At 38.9% G+C, this 16385-nt stretch overlaps 1 protein-coding gene across 9 annotated transcripts in view; it reads right to left on the bottom strand.

Moving 5' to 3' along the window:
• The window catches only part of LOC129194947 (collagen alpha-1(XXV) chain), a 145251-nt gene that overhangs the window by 23887 nt on the left and 104979 nt on the right, over positions 1-16385 (bottom strand). For 8 of the 9 annotated variants that reach the window (XM_054800514.1, XM_054800507.1, XM_054800513.1 and 5 more), the window contains 11 exons: positions 16145-16189; positions 15168-15212; positions 14804-14830; positions 12737-12781; positions 8364-8396; positions 7935-7970; positions 6190-6234; positions 5097-5159; positions 4474-4542; positions 2298-2342; positions 2139-2183 (listed from right to left, as the gene is read on the bottom strand). In XM_054800514.1, the coding sequence (XP_054656489.1) occupies positions 2139-2183; positions 2298-2342; positions 4474-4542; positions 5097-5159; positions 6190-6234; positions 7935-7970; positions 8364-8396; positions 12737-12781; positions 14804-14830; positions 15168-15212; positions 16145-16189 (498 nt within the window). The remainder of the gene's footprint in view (positions 1-2138; positions 2184-2297; positions 2343-4473; positions 4543-5096; positions 5160-6189; positions 6235-7934; positions 7971-8363; positions 8397-12736; positions 12782-14803; positions 14831-15167; positions 15213-16144; positions 16190-16385) is intronic. The other variant, XM_054800509.1, reaches the window with a different exon arrangement.

Below are 16385 nucleotides of genomic sequence, written 5' to 3'. Positions count from 1 at the left end.
CCTCTTGCAACTGCTGTGTTATTAGTTCATGATGTTATTTGTTGTTAGGTCCGTCTTACTGGGAACTTACATGTGTTTATATAGCCACTATACAATATTAAGAGGGTATTCTGCAAAAGTGGCTCAACCATCCCAGGCTTTGTGCTCAAGATGCAACTCGACAAAACCTGAATTCCCAAACAGAATTGAACGGTGCTTCGAAGGTGGTTATCAATTTACTTTGTCAAGTCCGGTTTTCATGTGTGCGTTCACATAAAAGGGGAGGGGGGTTTGACGTCATATTATTCTACTTCCGCTGAAAAGTGAAGCGATCCCAGCCAGCATATTTTATACTGGTCGCCTCCCAACCTGAAGGTTGCGGGTTTGATCCTCCATACTCCCGTGATCGTTTTGAAGTGCCCTTGGGCAAGATACTGAACCCCCTGTTGTTCCTGAAACTGCGTCATCAGTAGGTAAATGTGCTAACAGTGTCAAAGCGCTTTGAGTGCCTTGGGGGTGGAAAAGCGCTGTACAAGTGAAAGACCATTTACAAGATGACTAAGTAATTATTATGGATCGTTATAAGGAGTTCCTAAGAGATTATGACTGCTAAAAGCAACACTGTTGCCGCCAATAGAGATAGGGAGGACCGCCGGCATGCATGTCTGCATACCTGTACTCAACTGGTCTTTTCATTGATCAACGCTCAACATTGCACAACTTTGACATATTAACACTTATTCATTTTAAAAATGAACAACTTTCTTTTTTCATATATATTTTCATGAAATATTTTCCAATGCTGTATCTCATTGTGACCACTAGATGGCAGTGTTTTGTGTGTGACGTGTTTTGTGGTGACCTTTTTCATTTTTTTCTTGTAATTTGGGGGTCGTACATTATAGTGATCTAATTTATCTTATTTATTATGTATTGTGTAAAACTAAGATATGAATAACATCAAATTAAAAGCACAAAATGAATGCTGACTCACCATCCACCAGTTCAAGTTCCAGCCAAGTTTTTTCTAGAGAGATTATTACATCGCTGTTTGACGTGTGTGGTAAAAGGCAGTGTGCTAGCATGAATTAACTTGAGACAAGTGTGCCCGGGTTGGGGACCACTGCCTCAGAGCGTTTATTCCTCCAGAAAATATTGAAATATACAAAGACTAACAGGCTGAGTCCTTAAGGACTCCTGTGACGTCTACTAACATTGGCCTACTTGATAAAATTTCATACTGCATTTTATTCCCGGTGCTTGCCTCAAAAAATGAGCATATCTAGCTTATCCCCTGGGCAGAAAATCTATCTCGCTTATAGATTAATAAAATCATCAGGGAATGCTCTTTTTTTTTCAATTTTTTTTTCTCCATGTCCCCTTGGGAACCTCGTAGGTTCTCAATAAATCTCAAAATTAGTTAAACAGTCCAACAGTGGCACTTTCATAACCTATTTTAAGCTGAAAGCTTAATAACCTGGACCCGACCAGGTTATGAGGTTAGCCTAAGTTACCATGGTGATAGAGCTGCTTTAAAAGAGAGTTACCTTTGCTGAACACGCAATTCTGGCTTTCCACTCAACATAGCTCGCTAACCCACTAAACCCGCTTTGCAGAATACCCCCTAAGTCTGATTCACTTGTTTATGTACTTATTATTGTTTGCTTATTTCAGTTTTATCTGGACTATACTCTGTAACCATCATTCATCATGCAATATTAAGTCACATTTATTTGATCATTTACTTATTTGCCGTTTAAATGAACTAGCAATGTTAAACACAGGAAATCAACAGCTATAATGAAATAAACGCTGCTTCTTCCTACTCCTTTTCTGACATGTTGAATTGTGCAAGTATAAACATGTAATGCAGTGCTACGTAAATTGTTTTGCATGTTCGAAATAAACTAAACCATTTCTATTACCACAAATATCAGGCCCAACAGAATAGTTTTGTAAACCTACTGGCCTTTAAAGGGTTAAAATAAATATCATTAAAACCTGATATCTATATTTCAGGCACAAGTAGTTTTAAAAGACTAGAAAAATTATGATTTTTGGGGGGGGAGGATTTTTTTTTAGTAGTTATGGTTAAATGTATGAGTTTTTAAAGGACCTCTTAGTGGTTAACTTGCATACATGTGTAATAAAATGCTCACCTTAGGCCCAACAGGCCCATAATCTCCTTTATCGCCAGTCTCGCCCTAATGCAGGATATAAATACATATATATATATATATGATATATTTTACATCATGGGATTACAAAAAATGGCACAAAAAACTACACACGGTAATCAGATGACGTGATTAGCTCACCTTTGACCCTTTAAGACCAGGTGTCCCTGTCTCTCCTTGCGAACCCTGCAGAAAATATGGCAATTATGATTAGATAAATGATTGTCATAACCATGATGACTGGGGGTGGGTGGTATGGGGGTGGGAGTGGTGGCGGGGATTGGGGTGGTGGTGGTGGTCCTGTTTCCTCCTCCCCAGGGAACACTGCTTTGGCTAAAACAACTAACACTCCGCAGTGTTTATATGAAGTCTGTGGCTGATAAAGGTGGGGTTTCACGTTTGCCAAATCCATCTGTGGGGTCATCTGAGTTTAAACTGGAGTTTAAAAGAGAAAAGCTACCTGCTGGGTCAAAGCCAGACATAAACAATAATCGAGACAGGGTTTTCCAAAATGCGGCTTAAGGGCGATTTGCGACATAAAGCTTATTTTTTAATTGGCAGGTGACATATTCTACAGACAAAATTAAAGAAAAGTTGGACGCCAATAGATTTGACAAAGGAGTCATCAAACACGCTGTCATCGATTGGCGTAGCTTGTGTCAAACTGTCAAACTGAAACCTTTGAGGTTTTACAGACTAGTGTTGATTCTCGCGGCAATACGGGACCAAGTGCGTCCCTTGTCGGCTCAATATTGGTGTTGGCAACCCTACGTGACACTGCACACATGCACATTCATGTCATCTTTGTGTTGTCCTGAAATGACTTGTCATGTCGCCGCCACACGGCGATCAGTTTCTGTGATCGGCTTTGAAAGGCATTAACTGGCATATGTCGATCAAGTTTTCTACAGAAATTGGCCGATACTAATGGGTGGCCGATCGAGCAGAGCATCCTTAGCATCCTTAACGAAGGGAAAAATAAAGGCTTTTGGGAAGAGGTGCACTTCTGAAACCGAATAAAGTACAATTCTGAATATGAACGAAATCCTCCAGACTAAAACTCACACAATCCTTGATGCGTGGTGTCACACAAGACTTCAGCATTAACAGAATTACATTTTTGGTGTGTTTCTGTGATGCCACCACACAATAAAGTGATGCGATGGCGACCATTAGAACCGGAAATTGAACTCACGACGTCTCTGTCCTGGCTGTTGAGTACAGTATGGCTAAAGGGCCATAAATACAATGGAATCTATACCGCAGAGAGAGCTGCGCAACTTTTTTTTTATTGTTTTGAATTTTATTATGTGGCGGTTTTCTTCTTTTCACTCTTGCACACCAGTTAATAATGTAAAAAAAACAAGACACAATATACAAAGTGGGCACATACACAATGGTCCTTCTCCACTTTCATAAAGGCTACCGTGCTGTCATGTGGAATCAAAGGGTGAGTAGTTGTGTTTATTTTTTTTTTTACATTTTGGTTCGCTAATTTACACTTGAACAACAATTAAAAATGCTCAAAAGCTTTTTACACTTCAGAAAGTGTCCCTCTCCATTTTTATACCAGCAACATGTGTCACGTGACGTCAGTGGATGAGTTACGTATTTTATTTTCTAATTTTGGTTAACTTCTTTTTGCACATGTATGCCATTGAAAAATGTATACGATACTACACAATAATTTTATTTTAGGTTCTTTTTACAATTGTAAAGCAGAACCTTAGTTAGCGTGCGCCCCTGTTGGCGTATTTTAAAAATATATATTATTATTGCTTTTATTGTTAGTGTATTTTTTGGTTTAAGTAAAAAAAATCAATGCAAAAATTTTGCTTTGGCTTGCTTAAATTCCCCGTTATTCCCCCCAATATGGCATGCGTCTTTTTGTAACTTCGTTTTACACTTGTATGCCAGTAAAAAGCGCGTCATGACTGTCAAGTGTCACGCATGAGTAGTTATATTACATTTATACACATTTTGGTTAACTTATTTTTACACTTACATGCCAGTTAAGAATGCTGAAGAAGCACAAAACATAAAGTCGGCTTTCAGCAACTGTCCCTCTTCACTTCCATATGTTGTAAGCTACATGTCTGCCTCTCCACTTCGTTAAACACTACGTGTCTGTCACGTGAAGTCAAAGTGTGAATTGATATATTTTGCTTAGCTTCTTTTTACACTTGTATGCCAATTAAGAAGGTTTAAATGTTACCTAAAACACAGAGTTTGACCCTGGAGTGAATTTGAGTTCCGTACACAGGTATGCACAGAAAGTCCTCTAGAGGGCGGCACAAACCACTTAGGAACAACTGACCTTTGGCCCCACTGGTCCGATATCGCCTTGTTCACCTTTTCCGGGTGGCCCGTGCTCGCCTCTCTCGCCCTGTAAACACAAAGGACAGCTGTTCCAAAAGGAAAATCTGGGGGAAAAGTCTGGTTGGCACAACATACAGTGGACATTTTTTTGTAAGCAGAGACTGCATTAAGTCTCCAAGTGGCATAGCAGAGGCAGCCAACAGATGGCGGTGTGGTGCCACTTATAGGCACTCCATCTAGAACTGACCATGACGCTAAACATGAGTTTAACATAGAGTATAAAAAGGTCTTTACATGCCAGTGTGAATATGCAAATATAGCATATTAAATGTGCTTTCACTGCCTGCTTCTGTCCATACTATGGCGTCAACACTGCGATGCATGTGTATTTATGGATTGCATTTCGATCAGAGCTTAACATGGAACACAAAATAACGACAAGGCCATTAATTATAACCTAACGTGTGTGTGTGTGTGTGTGTGTGTGTGGATTATCACAGCTGGCTTCTCAGTGTAATAATGTCACGGCTCAAAGGAAAGCTCTTTCCAAGTGACATTTTGGAAGCTAGAAGAGATCTACGGACATGTTCTTGATAGTGTACCTAATGTTGTGTCACCCACCTTGGTTCCCGGCAGGCCTGGGAGACCTGGCTCTCCCTGGGGGCCTAGGAATCCTGGTTCCCCCTGATTGAAAAGAAAAAAAAATGTTATTAAAGACCATGAGCAGCTACAAATACAGCTTTCTAATTTAGCCCCCTAGGAGCATAATGTACCGACAGACCATGCTGGAATCCGCATTTTGACGTACGAGGTGCTCGATTTTATTTTTAAAGGAGCTTGACAGTATAGCTAAACCATCTGTGGTACTTCAGTCACTCGGGAAAGTCTGATGGAAAGACAGCGGGACAAACGATGCGTGAAGCTTAGAAGTAGTGCTAGGTTAGCAAAATGTTAGATTCATCAAGCATTGAAGAAGCTACATTCAGTGCAATGTTATTAGCATTACCTTGCAGCATTGCGCAGTAGAAGCTAGCAAATATACGCAGTTTATTTTTATACACAAATGAGATGCAACATTCTAGAGCCCAATTGAAGAAAGGTACAGCACATGAAGTCATCAGTTAATGACACTAATCATTTTCAGCCCCGATTCTCTGCTTTTGGTCAAAGTTAGCAAATGCATGACTATCTGACATCAGTAACGAGATCAGTAAGGAGCAAACTGCTCAGCCAGCATTAATACTGCTGATGATTCCATTGTAAACAACAGTGCAGAAAGTCTAACACACGAGTTTCACACCAACAGTAGCAATAGTTTAAAGTGCATGCAGAGGTTGCTCATGTTGCATAATACATCAAATGCAGCTACTGCCATCTAGTGGAGTTAATAAAAACGGCGTCAGGAGGTTTCCTACACCCACAGCTGTAAATGCTAATAGTTTTTTTTTTTTTTTACCTACTTAAGAGACCCCGATGTACATTCGCTTTTGTCAACCATATAGGAGACTCTGCTGTTGATTTAATAGCAGAGTTAATTGGAGCATTTATGGTTGAAGACCAATATAATTGAAAATCAATGTGGTCGTAAACGGACAACGACTTGTCTGATGCAGATGGAACCTTGAAAAACGTTAATGAAAAGACCTTCTGAGCTGTTGATTGCTGATGGATGACAGCAGGTAGGGAGACCGTTTAAAAACAGCAGAGCATTTACCTTTATTCCTGGTAGTCCAGGCAGCCCTGGAAGTCCTGGCTCTCCCTACACAGGAAGAGTTGTGACATTGTTACAGCCAAGCTAATCTATATCTTATCTATATCTTTGGGCTTGTAGTCTAGCTTTGCATCTTCTCTGTGGTGGTGGCTGTCATTAGTAACCAGGAGAAGGCAATGTTCATGCACTTTTATTGCATGCAGTCTGTCCTCATTGATTAGTGCTTGTTATGTCACTCAGATCTGAAGCCTGGAGTGCGGTTATTTCGTTGGTGAAAGGTTGAAAAAGACCAGTTTGTGTGAGATGATTTGGCAAAGCTCCCAATCAATAGCTGGAACAATGGTGTCCCAGGGGTGAGACCTCTTATAGAGACTTTCCAAACAACATCTCTTGACTGCGTGTGATTTATAGCTCTATTAAAAATGGCCGTATTTATGGTGTATGAGAGAAGGAATGATTAGCTGCGCACGAGAGCGATCGGCCGTAACAGCACTCAGGGGATCAGTGCGGGGTTGTAAATTTACTATGTGGCAAATGAAAGCGTTGTAATGAAAAGAAAGCTTCACCAAACAACGTCCAAGGGTGGTGTTTAATGTGGGACAATAAGTTAATGTGAAGACGAGCTCGGGGATAATCATTTGTCAGCGTGTCAACACTGGTGAAGTGGCTGTAAATAGCGCAGTAAGAGGACACGAGTCTTTGCTAAAAGCTCAGTGGTGCAGCGTTGTGCTCCTTTGAAAGGTCCCATATTGTAGTATTTTTCACCAATTTTAAATAAGAGGTCCCACAACAGTGTATTGGAAGTGCCAAAATCTAGCCTTGGTGCGGTAATTAGTGCTTTCAGTAAGCCCGACTGGAAACATGCCGTTTTGTGTGTCTGTGGCTTTAATGCTAATGAGCTGTGTTTGTCAACCCAGAATGAACTGCTATTGTGCACGTTATCCAATTTTTGCCTATAAAGTGACTGCAAATCTGCACTTGTAAGATTGTGGAGTAGGACAGGAGGACACAAACATAATATAGCTTTGCCGGCTCCCACGCTAACATTAAAGTCACCTTTTAACAGCAACATCATGCTACGTTAGCCTATTGGCTTTAGAAAAACTACATGACCAAACTTACAGCTTCCACGTCTGTAGCTGACTGACGGCTAGTTAACAGACCTTTGTTTAAAAATGTGTCGCGAAACCGACACTTCAAAAGTGCGTGTTTGAGTGCCTCTTGTTGCAAAAGTGGAGCGAAGAAGTGAGGGAGATGATACATGTTTGGTGCTCATAAACAGGCTCTTGGGACACATGATATTTAAAAAGTCACTTTTGCATAATAGGTGACCTTTAAAAGGGGCACTGGCACATTCTGATTAGTTATGTCAAATAACAATAAGTTGAAACATTTGCTATATGCAACGCTATTTCACAGTTTAAGCCAAACAAAATGAAAAGCGAGACTGCCAAGATGCTTCAAAGCTCAAAATTCAAGTGTCAGGTTCTGCATGGTAGGCCCCCCATGGACCAGGGAGTCCTGGTTATATACTTTCAACAGCAAGGGTCGACTGAGATTGGAATTCTCTTGTCAAAACTCGATCTGCAGCTATTTAATCTTGCGCAATGGATGCTCTAGCTGCTATGGTGTCCAGTAGCACACTGGACACTGGCTCCATTAGAAGCTGGAGGCTTGAAGTATGATTATTAGTGCTGTATGAAAGCATTTGGTTCTGAGCATCAACAATAGACAAGTATTATTATTACCTTTTGTCCACTTCTTCCAGGTTCTCCAGGTTCACCCTGTAATATAAGTAAACCGATATCTCATTAAAACCACCTTAAAAAAAAAAGGTATTTCAAGAGTTACAGCGAGCATTGCAAGAGCTAATGCCTAGCTTAATTTCTTAATTGTGTTTGTAAAATACAGACAGTATTTATGCATATTTAAAAAACACAATTATTCTCAGTATTATTATTATTTTAAATGTATTATTAAAAGTGTTAAAATAACCCCAGAACAAATTCATAAAAACAATTACCTTGATTAAAATATATTATGATTATTCTCAACATTTAAAAAAATGTATTTAATGTAAATGTAAAATGTAAAAAAAAAAAAAGTAAAAAAAAATGTATTTATTAAAATTGTTAATTAATAAAATGCAACAAGTACAGAAAAACAATATATTTTACCTTGATGCCTGCCGCAGAGGAGCCGGCATCTCCCTAAAAGGCAAACCCGAAAAGCAAAGTTAAACAAACAAAAAAATAGGATACTAATTTCTTTTATAAAAAAATAAATAGTCAGAAATCAATTTTGCAGTGCAGACAGCTTGTTATTCCACCCACAAAGCCACTCTGTAACTACTGTACTGGGACTTGTTTCATTATTTTAACACTGTCAGACTGCAGCTGCAATCAAGTGATGAAGTCATGAGGCAATTCCCTCACGGTCCACAAATTCACAACAGGCTGTTTCTGTGTTCATGCAAATTACATTTTATTTTTTTAAATTTTATTTTTACATCACCTCTCCAGGTAAGAATTCCACTGCGTACGATACAGGTGTACCCGGTTCCCACACGGTGCACATTTAGTGAGGGGCAGGCGTCACGCGTCTACTCCCTAAACAAATACAGCTAGCATTGTAACTTGTTATATACTGTATGGCACGGGCGTCAAACTCGTTGTCACCGTGGGTCACATCGCAGTTATGGTTATCCTCGGGGGGGGGCACTTTTGATCATTCTATTTTAGATATGTGTTAATAATTAATGATTACATGAATTAATAACTGGATTTGACAACAAAAAAATAAGGTTTTCTGTCAATATTGACAACAAATACATTTAGCAATAAAGATTGTCTTTTTGATTTAAAAAATATACATGTTTCAGTTTTTTGTTAGTAATATTAATTTTGTTTTTGCGTTAAGATTTTATTATTTATAGTAAACATAACGGTAAAATATGTTTTAAATATTACATTTTGATATTGTAAAAATATTTTGTATATATTCAAATTTGTACTTATTTAAATATCTTTATATTAAGTAAAAAAAAAATAATTCCAGCATACATATAAAAATACAATAATGTATATAGAATTTTACAACAGTATAAAAGTAAAATAATGAAAAATCAAGCTTAAAAGAGTAAAGACAAAATTAATATTAATAACAAAATTACAATATAAATACAAATATTTTTAAAATAATATTAAAAGAAGTGTCCTTTTGATATGCATTATTTCAAGGCTTTCGCGGGCCACATAAAATGATATGGTGGGCCAAATCCGGCCCCCGGGCCTTGAGTTTGACACCTGTGCTGTATGGTTTCATATTTCTTATTATTTTATTCTTCATTTGAAAATGTTGTTTGTTGGAGAATTGCCTGCTAGCAGTTTAGCGTTTTTTACGTTTCCTTTTCAAAAGCTAGCCACTTTGAAATATTTTGTTTATTAAAGATGCTAAAACCAATCCAAGTATTTCAATATATGCTAAGATATCTGAACAAAACATTGACATCTTAGCTTTGTGTTGTAGGTGACAAACATGAATAATGAGTTAATTTTATTCTTAGAAAAGCCACACTTTGGACACCCCTGGGTTAAAAGCTCATTTAGGGTAATTGTCTCAACGAAACATCAAAGCTTCCACCTGTAGCATCAAGAGGAATGCCACATATGGGTGTACATTTTTAGAATGCACATAAATGCAATGTTATTAATCAAGCAATGAATTCACTGTTTGTCAAAGCTATGCACATTTTAGCTGTGAGGTGGCTAAAAGCAAGAACAATTATCCAAAGATGCAACACGTGTACCACCATGCTGATGTGGAATTCATTGGGATGCATTCTGCTGCAATTCTACAGACTGGTTGATTTAATGTCCTAATGAGCGGGATGGAAAGAGGCGGTGATGACGATGTGTGTGGCACAGCGAGCGAGCTGAAATGTCCCAACTGGGCCAATTACCATACTGCGGTTACATCCTGCCATTAAAACAAGCAATTGGAAGTTAAAAGATAAAAGGACGCTTGGCAAATTGGGCAATTTGCCAGCTATTTGCCTCCATGACAAGATCTGAAATGGGCAGAGAAATGAAGCAGAACCTCCCCAAGAGGCCGTAGCATTACGGAATTTAACCATAATAGAAAGTCAGATACATATTTTTGGGTGAAAAAAGGGGGAAGACCCTGAAGAATATAGACAGAAAGTTACAGTTGAGGTAAAAATTATTTGCCTCCCAAAAACCATTTCTCTGCCCAATGTTTGCAATATTCATAACATTTTATATAGAAAAAACATTTTTCAATGATACGTCCCCATTTTGGTACACTTTTGGATCTGTAATTAGGTCTAGAGTTGCTCCTAAATCTTGTTAATAAATTATAGCATGATGCTAAAAAGTAATAAAATCAGTCTGGACCTCAGAAGGACTTTTTCAATTTCGAAGCGTTTCACAGTCTCTAGAACAACTGTGCGTTGCATCATTGCAAAGCAAAACGAAACCAATTCTGTCAAAAATATGTTGGGGCGTGGTCAGAAATGCAACATTTTCTCCACTTTGGAGAGAGAAATAGTTAGAGATGTGAACAAGAACCCAGGTCTCTGCAAAGGTGATTATCACTGAACTGGCTTCCACTGGACTTGATGTTTCATGTAAAACTGTTGTGAGGCCTCTTGATTATGATGGACTTCATGGCCATCATCCAAAAAAAAACCCACTGCTCTCACAGCGAAACATCCAAGCTCGATTGAAGTTTGCCCGAGAGAATCTGAAACATGGGGATGAGTTTTGGAAGTTGCTCCCTTGGTTTGATGAAACCTAACTTGAGCTGTTTGGGTATATAGATGCTGATTTTGTTTGGCAAAGGAAGGGTTAGGCCTTCAATCCTAAAAATATTGTTCCCACATTGAACCATGGTGCTAGACGCATGATGCTGGGGGGCTGTTTTGCTGCTTCAGGCACAGCCTTATTCATTTGCATGGGACCATGAAAAAAGAAAATGACGTATTTTGAAGAATCAAAAAAGTCTGCTTTCAGCTTAGGTTTAGGTCGTTGCTCAGACTTCCAACAAGAAGATGACATCGTTTTTGACGGACACCAAAATGAAGGTTCTGGTGGGCCAGATCTCAATCCTATGGATAATCTGTGGCGGGAGCTCAAGGTTAGGGTCCATGCTCAGAGGCCAAGCATGGTGATGGGGTCAAAAAATTTGACCAACATCACTCAAGAGACATGTGCCGACTTAGTTAAAAGCTTCCCAAAGTGGTTATTTTCAGTTTTGGATTAGAAAGGCTAGGCTTTTGGCTATTAATTATCAGGGGGCTAATAATTTTGGCCATGGCATTTTTTTTTTACTTTTATCTTGTTTCAATTCAGAAAATCAATAAACATGTTAATTTGGTCTCACTCAAATGTTGTCTTTGTTCTTGTGGACACTAACAAATATATTATTAAAAATGAACTTCCCATTTAAATGGTCTTTCTAGCCACTTTCCACCTCCAAGGCACGCTTGACACTGTTAACACGTTTACCTACAGCACTGATGACGCATCAGGATCAACTTGGGGTTCAGTATCGTCGACATGATCGTGGAGGATTGAACCCGCACCGTTTAAGTTGGGAGACGACCACTCTACCACCTGAGCCATGCTGCCCCTATGTACAATAGTAGTACTACTCTAAAACCAGCATCAAATTAAATTCAGGTTTGTGTTAAATCGTACAACATTTGTTTCACACAATTAAAGGCAAAAAAAAAACAAAAAACAGTTGGGTTGGTTGGCCCTGCCAACAAGGTGTCCCTTCTTTATTTTTACAGAAGTTGGCAGCCCTGACAGTTAATTTGCCAGTTTCATTTGATTATTATTGAATATTTTTTGTTGCTGGCAAACCTCCGCTCCACACTTCAGCCCAGTAGTTGACAGCAACGTGCAAATGATCTAGTTTGCCAATTGACATTAACATTAAGAGGAAGAAAGGAGCCAAACACCAAAGAAGGAAAGAGGGTGGTATTGGAGTTATAATGTACAGTATACTGTATGTTGCCACCAATGAGGCCTTCCAGAAGCTAGCGACAGAAACAGGGATGATATAGAAGATAGTCGTCATTTATTGTTTGAGTATTTATCAGTAATACAGTGAAAATGAGAGTAAATGTGAATATTTACTTTACAAGTCGGTTTCGGAGTGGACCCCTAAATTTTATGCTTGCATTCCTAAAATTTTAAGTTAGGGGCCACTGTGCTCCGAGTAAAAAAACATTAGTCTGGAGCCCTGATATACCAAGGTTTGGACTTTGGGAAGCCAAGGCCACCACTAACAATTGTTCAATTGCATTTTAAAATTACCGTTTTTTTTTCTTTCTTCGTAAGTGGAATATATTCAGTGGGTGAGAGTTCATAATATCATAAAATCGTAAAAAATGTCATTTCACCTAAGAGTCACCCAAATATATATTTACAGTATATTACCTTCAACCACAAGAACTTTCTCATTTATTGAGATAAATAATATTTATTATTTATTTCATTTTAAAAAGATGAAATGCAAATACCTTCTCTCCGATTTCACCTTTTGGTCCTTCTTCACCCATGTCGCCCTGTAATCAGATGGAAAAAAAGAGACGTTTTAATGCAAGTAAAACATTAAAAATAGGGATAATAAGCAAGAGTGCGCTGCTTATTTAAAGAGAGCTATTAAAAGTCTACAAGTAGTGCGTTTTAAAGGAAAATTGCACTTTTTGGGGAATTTTGCCCATCATCCACAATCCTTATGTGAGACATGAACACATATGTCTTTCTCTTTTCTATGCATACTAAACTTATAAAAACAGATAAAAACAGAGCTCATTACTACACGTAATGGGATACACCTATGCCGCCTACAAAGACTGCTATTACAAAAACTACAAAAACCTCCAACAAGATTTATTGTTTTATACTATATACATGCTGTAACCATGTAGTCACAGGTACGTTCATTATAACATGTAACACTGACAGTATTTTACCATATTTTGGTCCTTTTAAGCATGACCGGAACTTCCTTCCTGGTCGCATTGATTTCACATAGCAACATAGAAACAAACACCTACACCTAGCGTTAACTTTATGCAGCATTACCTTTTGGTTGTGGCCTGAGGCAGTCACTTTGGAGCATTTTTAATGATCTCTGTTGCTTTTCAAATAACAAAATATGCATCAAAGTTAAAATATCATACACTTAACAAAATATAAACACGCTTTTGTTTTTGCTTCCATTTTCCATGAGCTGAAAATAAAGATCTCAAACTTTTTCTATGTACACAAAAGGCCAATTTCTGTCAAAAGTTGTTCACAAATCCATCTAAATCTGTCTAAATCAGTGAGTACATCTCCTTTGAGATAATCAATTCACCTCACAGGTGTGGCATATCAAGATGCTGATGAGACAGCATGATTATTGGCTGGCCACAATAAAAGGCCACTCTAAAATGTGCAGTTTTATTACACAGCACAATGTCACAGATGTCACAAGTGTTGAAGGAGCATGCAATAGGCATGCTGACTACAGGAATGCACACCAGAGCTGTTGTCCATGAATTCAATGCTCATTTCTCTACCATAAGCTGTCTCCAAAGGCGTTTCAGAGAATTTGGCAGTACATCCAACCGGCCTCACAACCGCAGACCGTGTGTAACCGCACCAGCCCAGGACCTCCACATCCAGCATCTTCAACTCCAAGATTGTCTGAGAGAAGCCACACAGACAGCTGCTGCAACCATCGGTTTGCATAACCAAAGAATTTCTGTAGTCTCAGGGAAGCACATCTGCATGCTTGTATTCTTCATCAAGGTCTGGACTTCACTGCCGTTTGTCATCGTAAACGACTTCAGTGGGCAAATGCTCACATTCGATGCTGTCTGGCACTTTGGAGAGGTGTTCTCTTCATGGATGAATCTCGGTTTTCACTGTACAGGACAGATGGCAGACAGCGTGGATGGCGTCGTGTGGGTGAGCGCTTTGTTGACGTCAAGCTAAGGCACACCTGTGTAATAACCTTGCGGTCTAATCAGCATCTTGATGCCACAGCTGTGAGGTGGATGGATTACTTTGGCAAAGGAGAAGTGCTCCTTAACACAGATTTAGACAGATCTGAAAGCAATATTTGAGAGAAGTAGGCCATTTGTGTACATAGAAAATTGTTTAGATCTTAGTTCAGGTCACAAAAGATGGAAGCAAAAACAAAAGGCTTGTGTTTATATTTTTGTTGAGTGCAATAAGAATAACAAATACTACAAATGTATCTGTGGTTTTTAAGGATATGGTGCAACAACACTTGTCAGACATCTCAATGCGACAGCAGTGCTGTACTGTTTGACTACAAAAGTGCTACATCAAATATTTCCTATATGACTGGAGCACCCTGCTGTGTTTAAGGAACCACTACAAAAAACGCTAGGCAAAGATCTTCTATGCGACGGGCGCGCTCTGCTGTTTGTAAGGATCTACTGCAAAAACACTGGTAAAAGATCCTCTCTGTGCAACTAATAGTCGCCACTCACTGGCTTTCCTCTTGAGGGAGCTCAGACAAATTAACCCAAGTGGACAATCACGGGTAAAGATCAGAATGAGGGTCTTACCTTTTCACCTCGCTCTCCCATTTCACCCTGTTGGCAAAAGAAAGCAGAGCGTCAAAGCTTCAGAAATGATGGAAGCCACAGTAGGTCAGATTGTATCGGGGTGGGGTGGGGGGGGGGGGGGGGGATGTTGGATTATGGCAGATTCTCCCCTCTCACCCCAGACAGACAAAACATCAGATTTTTTTTTCCAGTCATAACAAGAGGAACCGGGAAGTTACCCAACAAAATTATTATATGCATGCTGGGTATCATGAAAACACAGTGCACAAAAAGGGGGTTAAATGATTGTTTTGCGTGATAAAAATATAAATGATATGGAAAAATATTGGATGGCATGATGACACGGAATACGTGTGCACCAGACCTTGGCTCCAGGGATGCCGTCCAGTCCTGGAATGCCAAGATCCCCCTATGGAACAGCAAAAATGGATAGACCCTGCTCATTAAAGTAACAAAAGCTGGCAAAAAACTAGAAATGGTGGGCATACTCTGAATTATCATACATGATGAAGAGATTAGGAAATTTTTGAAAAAAAACAAACTATAATATGCTGGCTGGGCCAAATTCAGGTGGTCAGTTGACACATATATTCACTATTTGTGTAAAACAACATGGCTGAACAATTCCAGTGATGAATTCCATATAGGGACACACTGCAACTCCAAAACAAAAGCTTCAAAATACACCTTATTGTGTAAAATATAGGAGTAAAACAAAATTTTAATGAACCTAACGTCAGGACTTTTGACCGCAATGCATCTCAGTGGGCATCTGGGATTGTTATCATGCATTGCGGAGAAATTTGTCAATTTTTTGGGGAAAAAAACCCATCCTCATTCTCAAACAGATACATATACTCACTATTTGGGTAAAACAACATAACTGCGCAATTCCTGTGCTGAATTCCATATGGAAACAGCGTGCAACTACTACAAAAATGCTCGTTATTATGTAAAATAAAGCAGTAAAACCCAACTTTAAATGAACCCAACTTCAGTAAGCTTTGCCACTCTGGTTCTTATTAAAGTGATGAAAGCTCTCATATTCTCGATGCAGGATTGAGATAATGGCACAAAAGATGGCATCTCTTAAATGATTCCCCATTCTGGAATAAATAGGCGAGCTGTTTTAAGGCTTTTTTGGCCTCCCTTTTGCGAAACACCTGCAGCGTGTCCTCTTTGTTTGCTTTGGGAATTGGATGCAGATCGGAATTGCATACACAGTAACACGTTTTTACGAGGCTGGATATATGGCAGGGCTTTTCTCTCATGTGAAAAAAACCAAAGGTGGAGAATAAACAAATACAGCACTTAAATGTGTTTTTACTGGAATGAACTCACCTTCAGTCCATCAACACCTGGAATACCAGGAGGCCCCAGTGAACCCTGGGAAAATAATTATAAAAGGCTTTAGGCACATTGGAATTACACAGCAGACAGCAATAAGACAAATGATCACACTCACTCTGTGTAAGTACTTTTTAAATACACAGTATACAGTGTGTATATATTCAACTAGATTGTTGTAGGAAAAGACAAGAGTGCTTTTTCTAGGAATGTATTAATAATGTAAATGCTAGAC

This window comes from Dunckerocampus dactyliophorus, chromosome 15, assembly GCF_027744805.1.
Source record: "Dunckerocampus dactyliophorus isolate RoL2022-P2 chromosome 15, RoL_Ddac_1.1, whole genome shotgun sequence".
NCBI classification, from domain to species: domain Eukaryota; kingdom Metazoa; phylum Chordata; class Actinopteri; order Syngnathiformes; family Syngnathidae; genus Dunckerocampus; species Dunckerocampus dactyliophorus.
The sequence above is the reverse complement of the archived record's forward strand: the minus strand, read 5'-3'. Positions and strand labels throughout refer to the sequence as shown.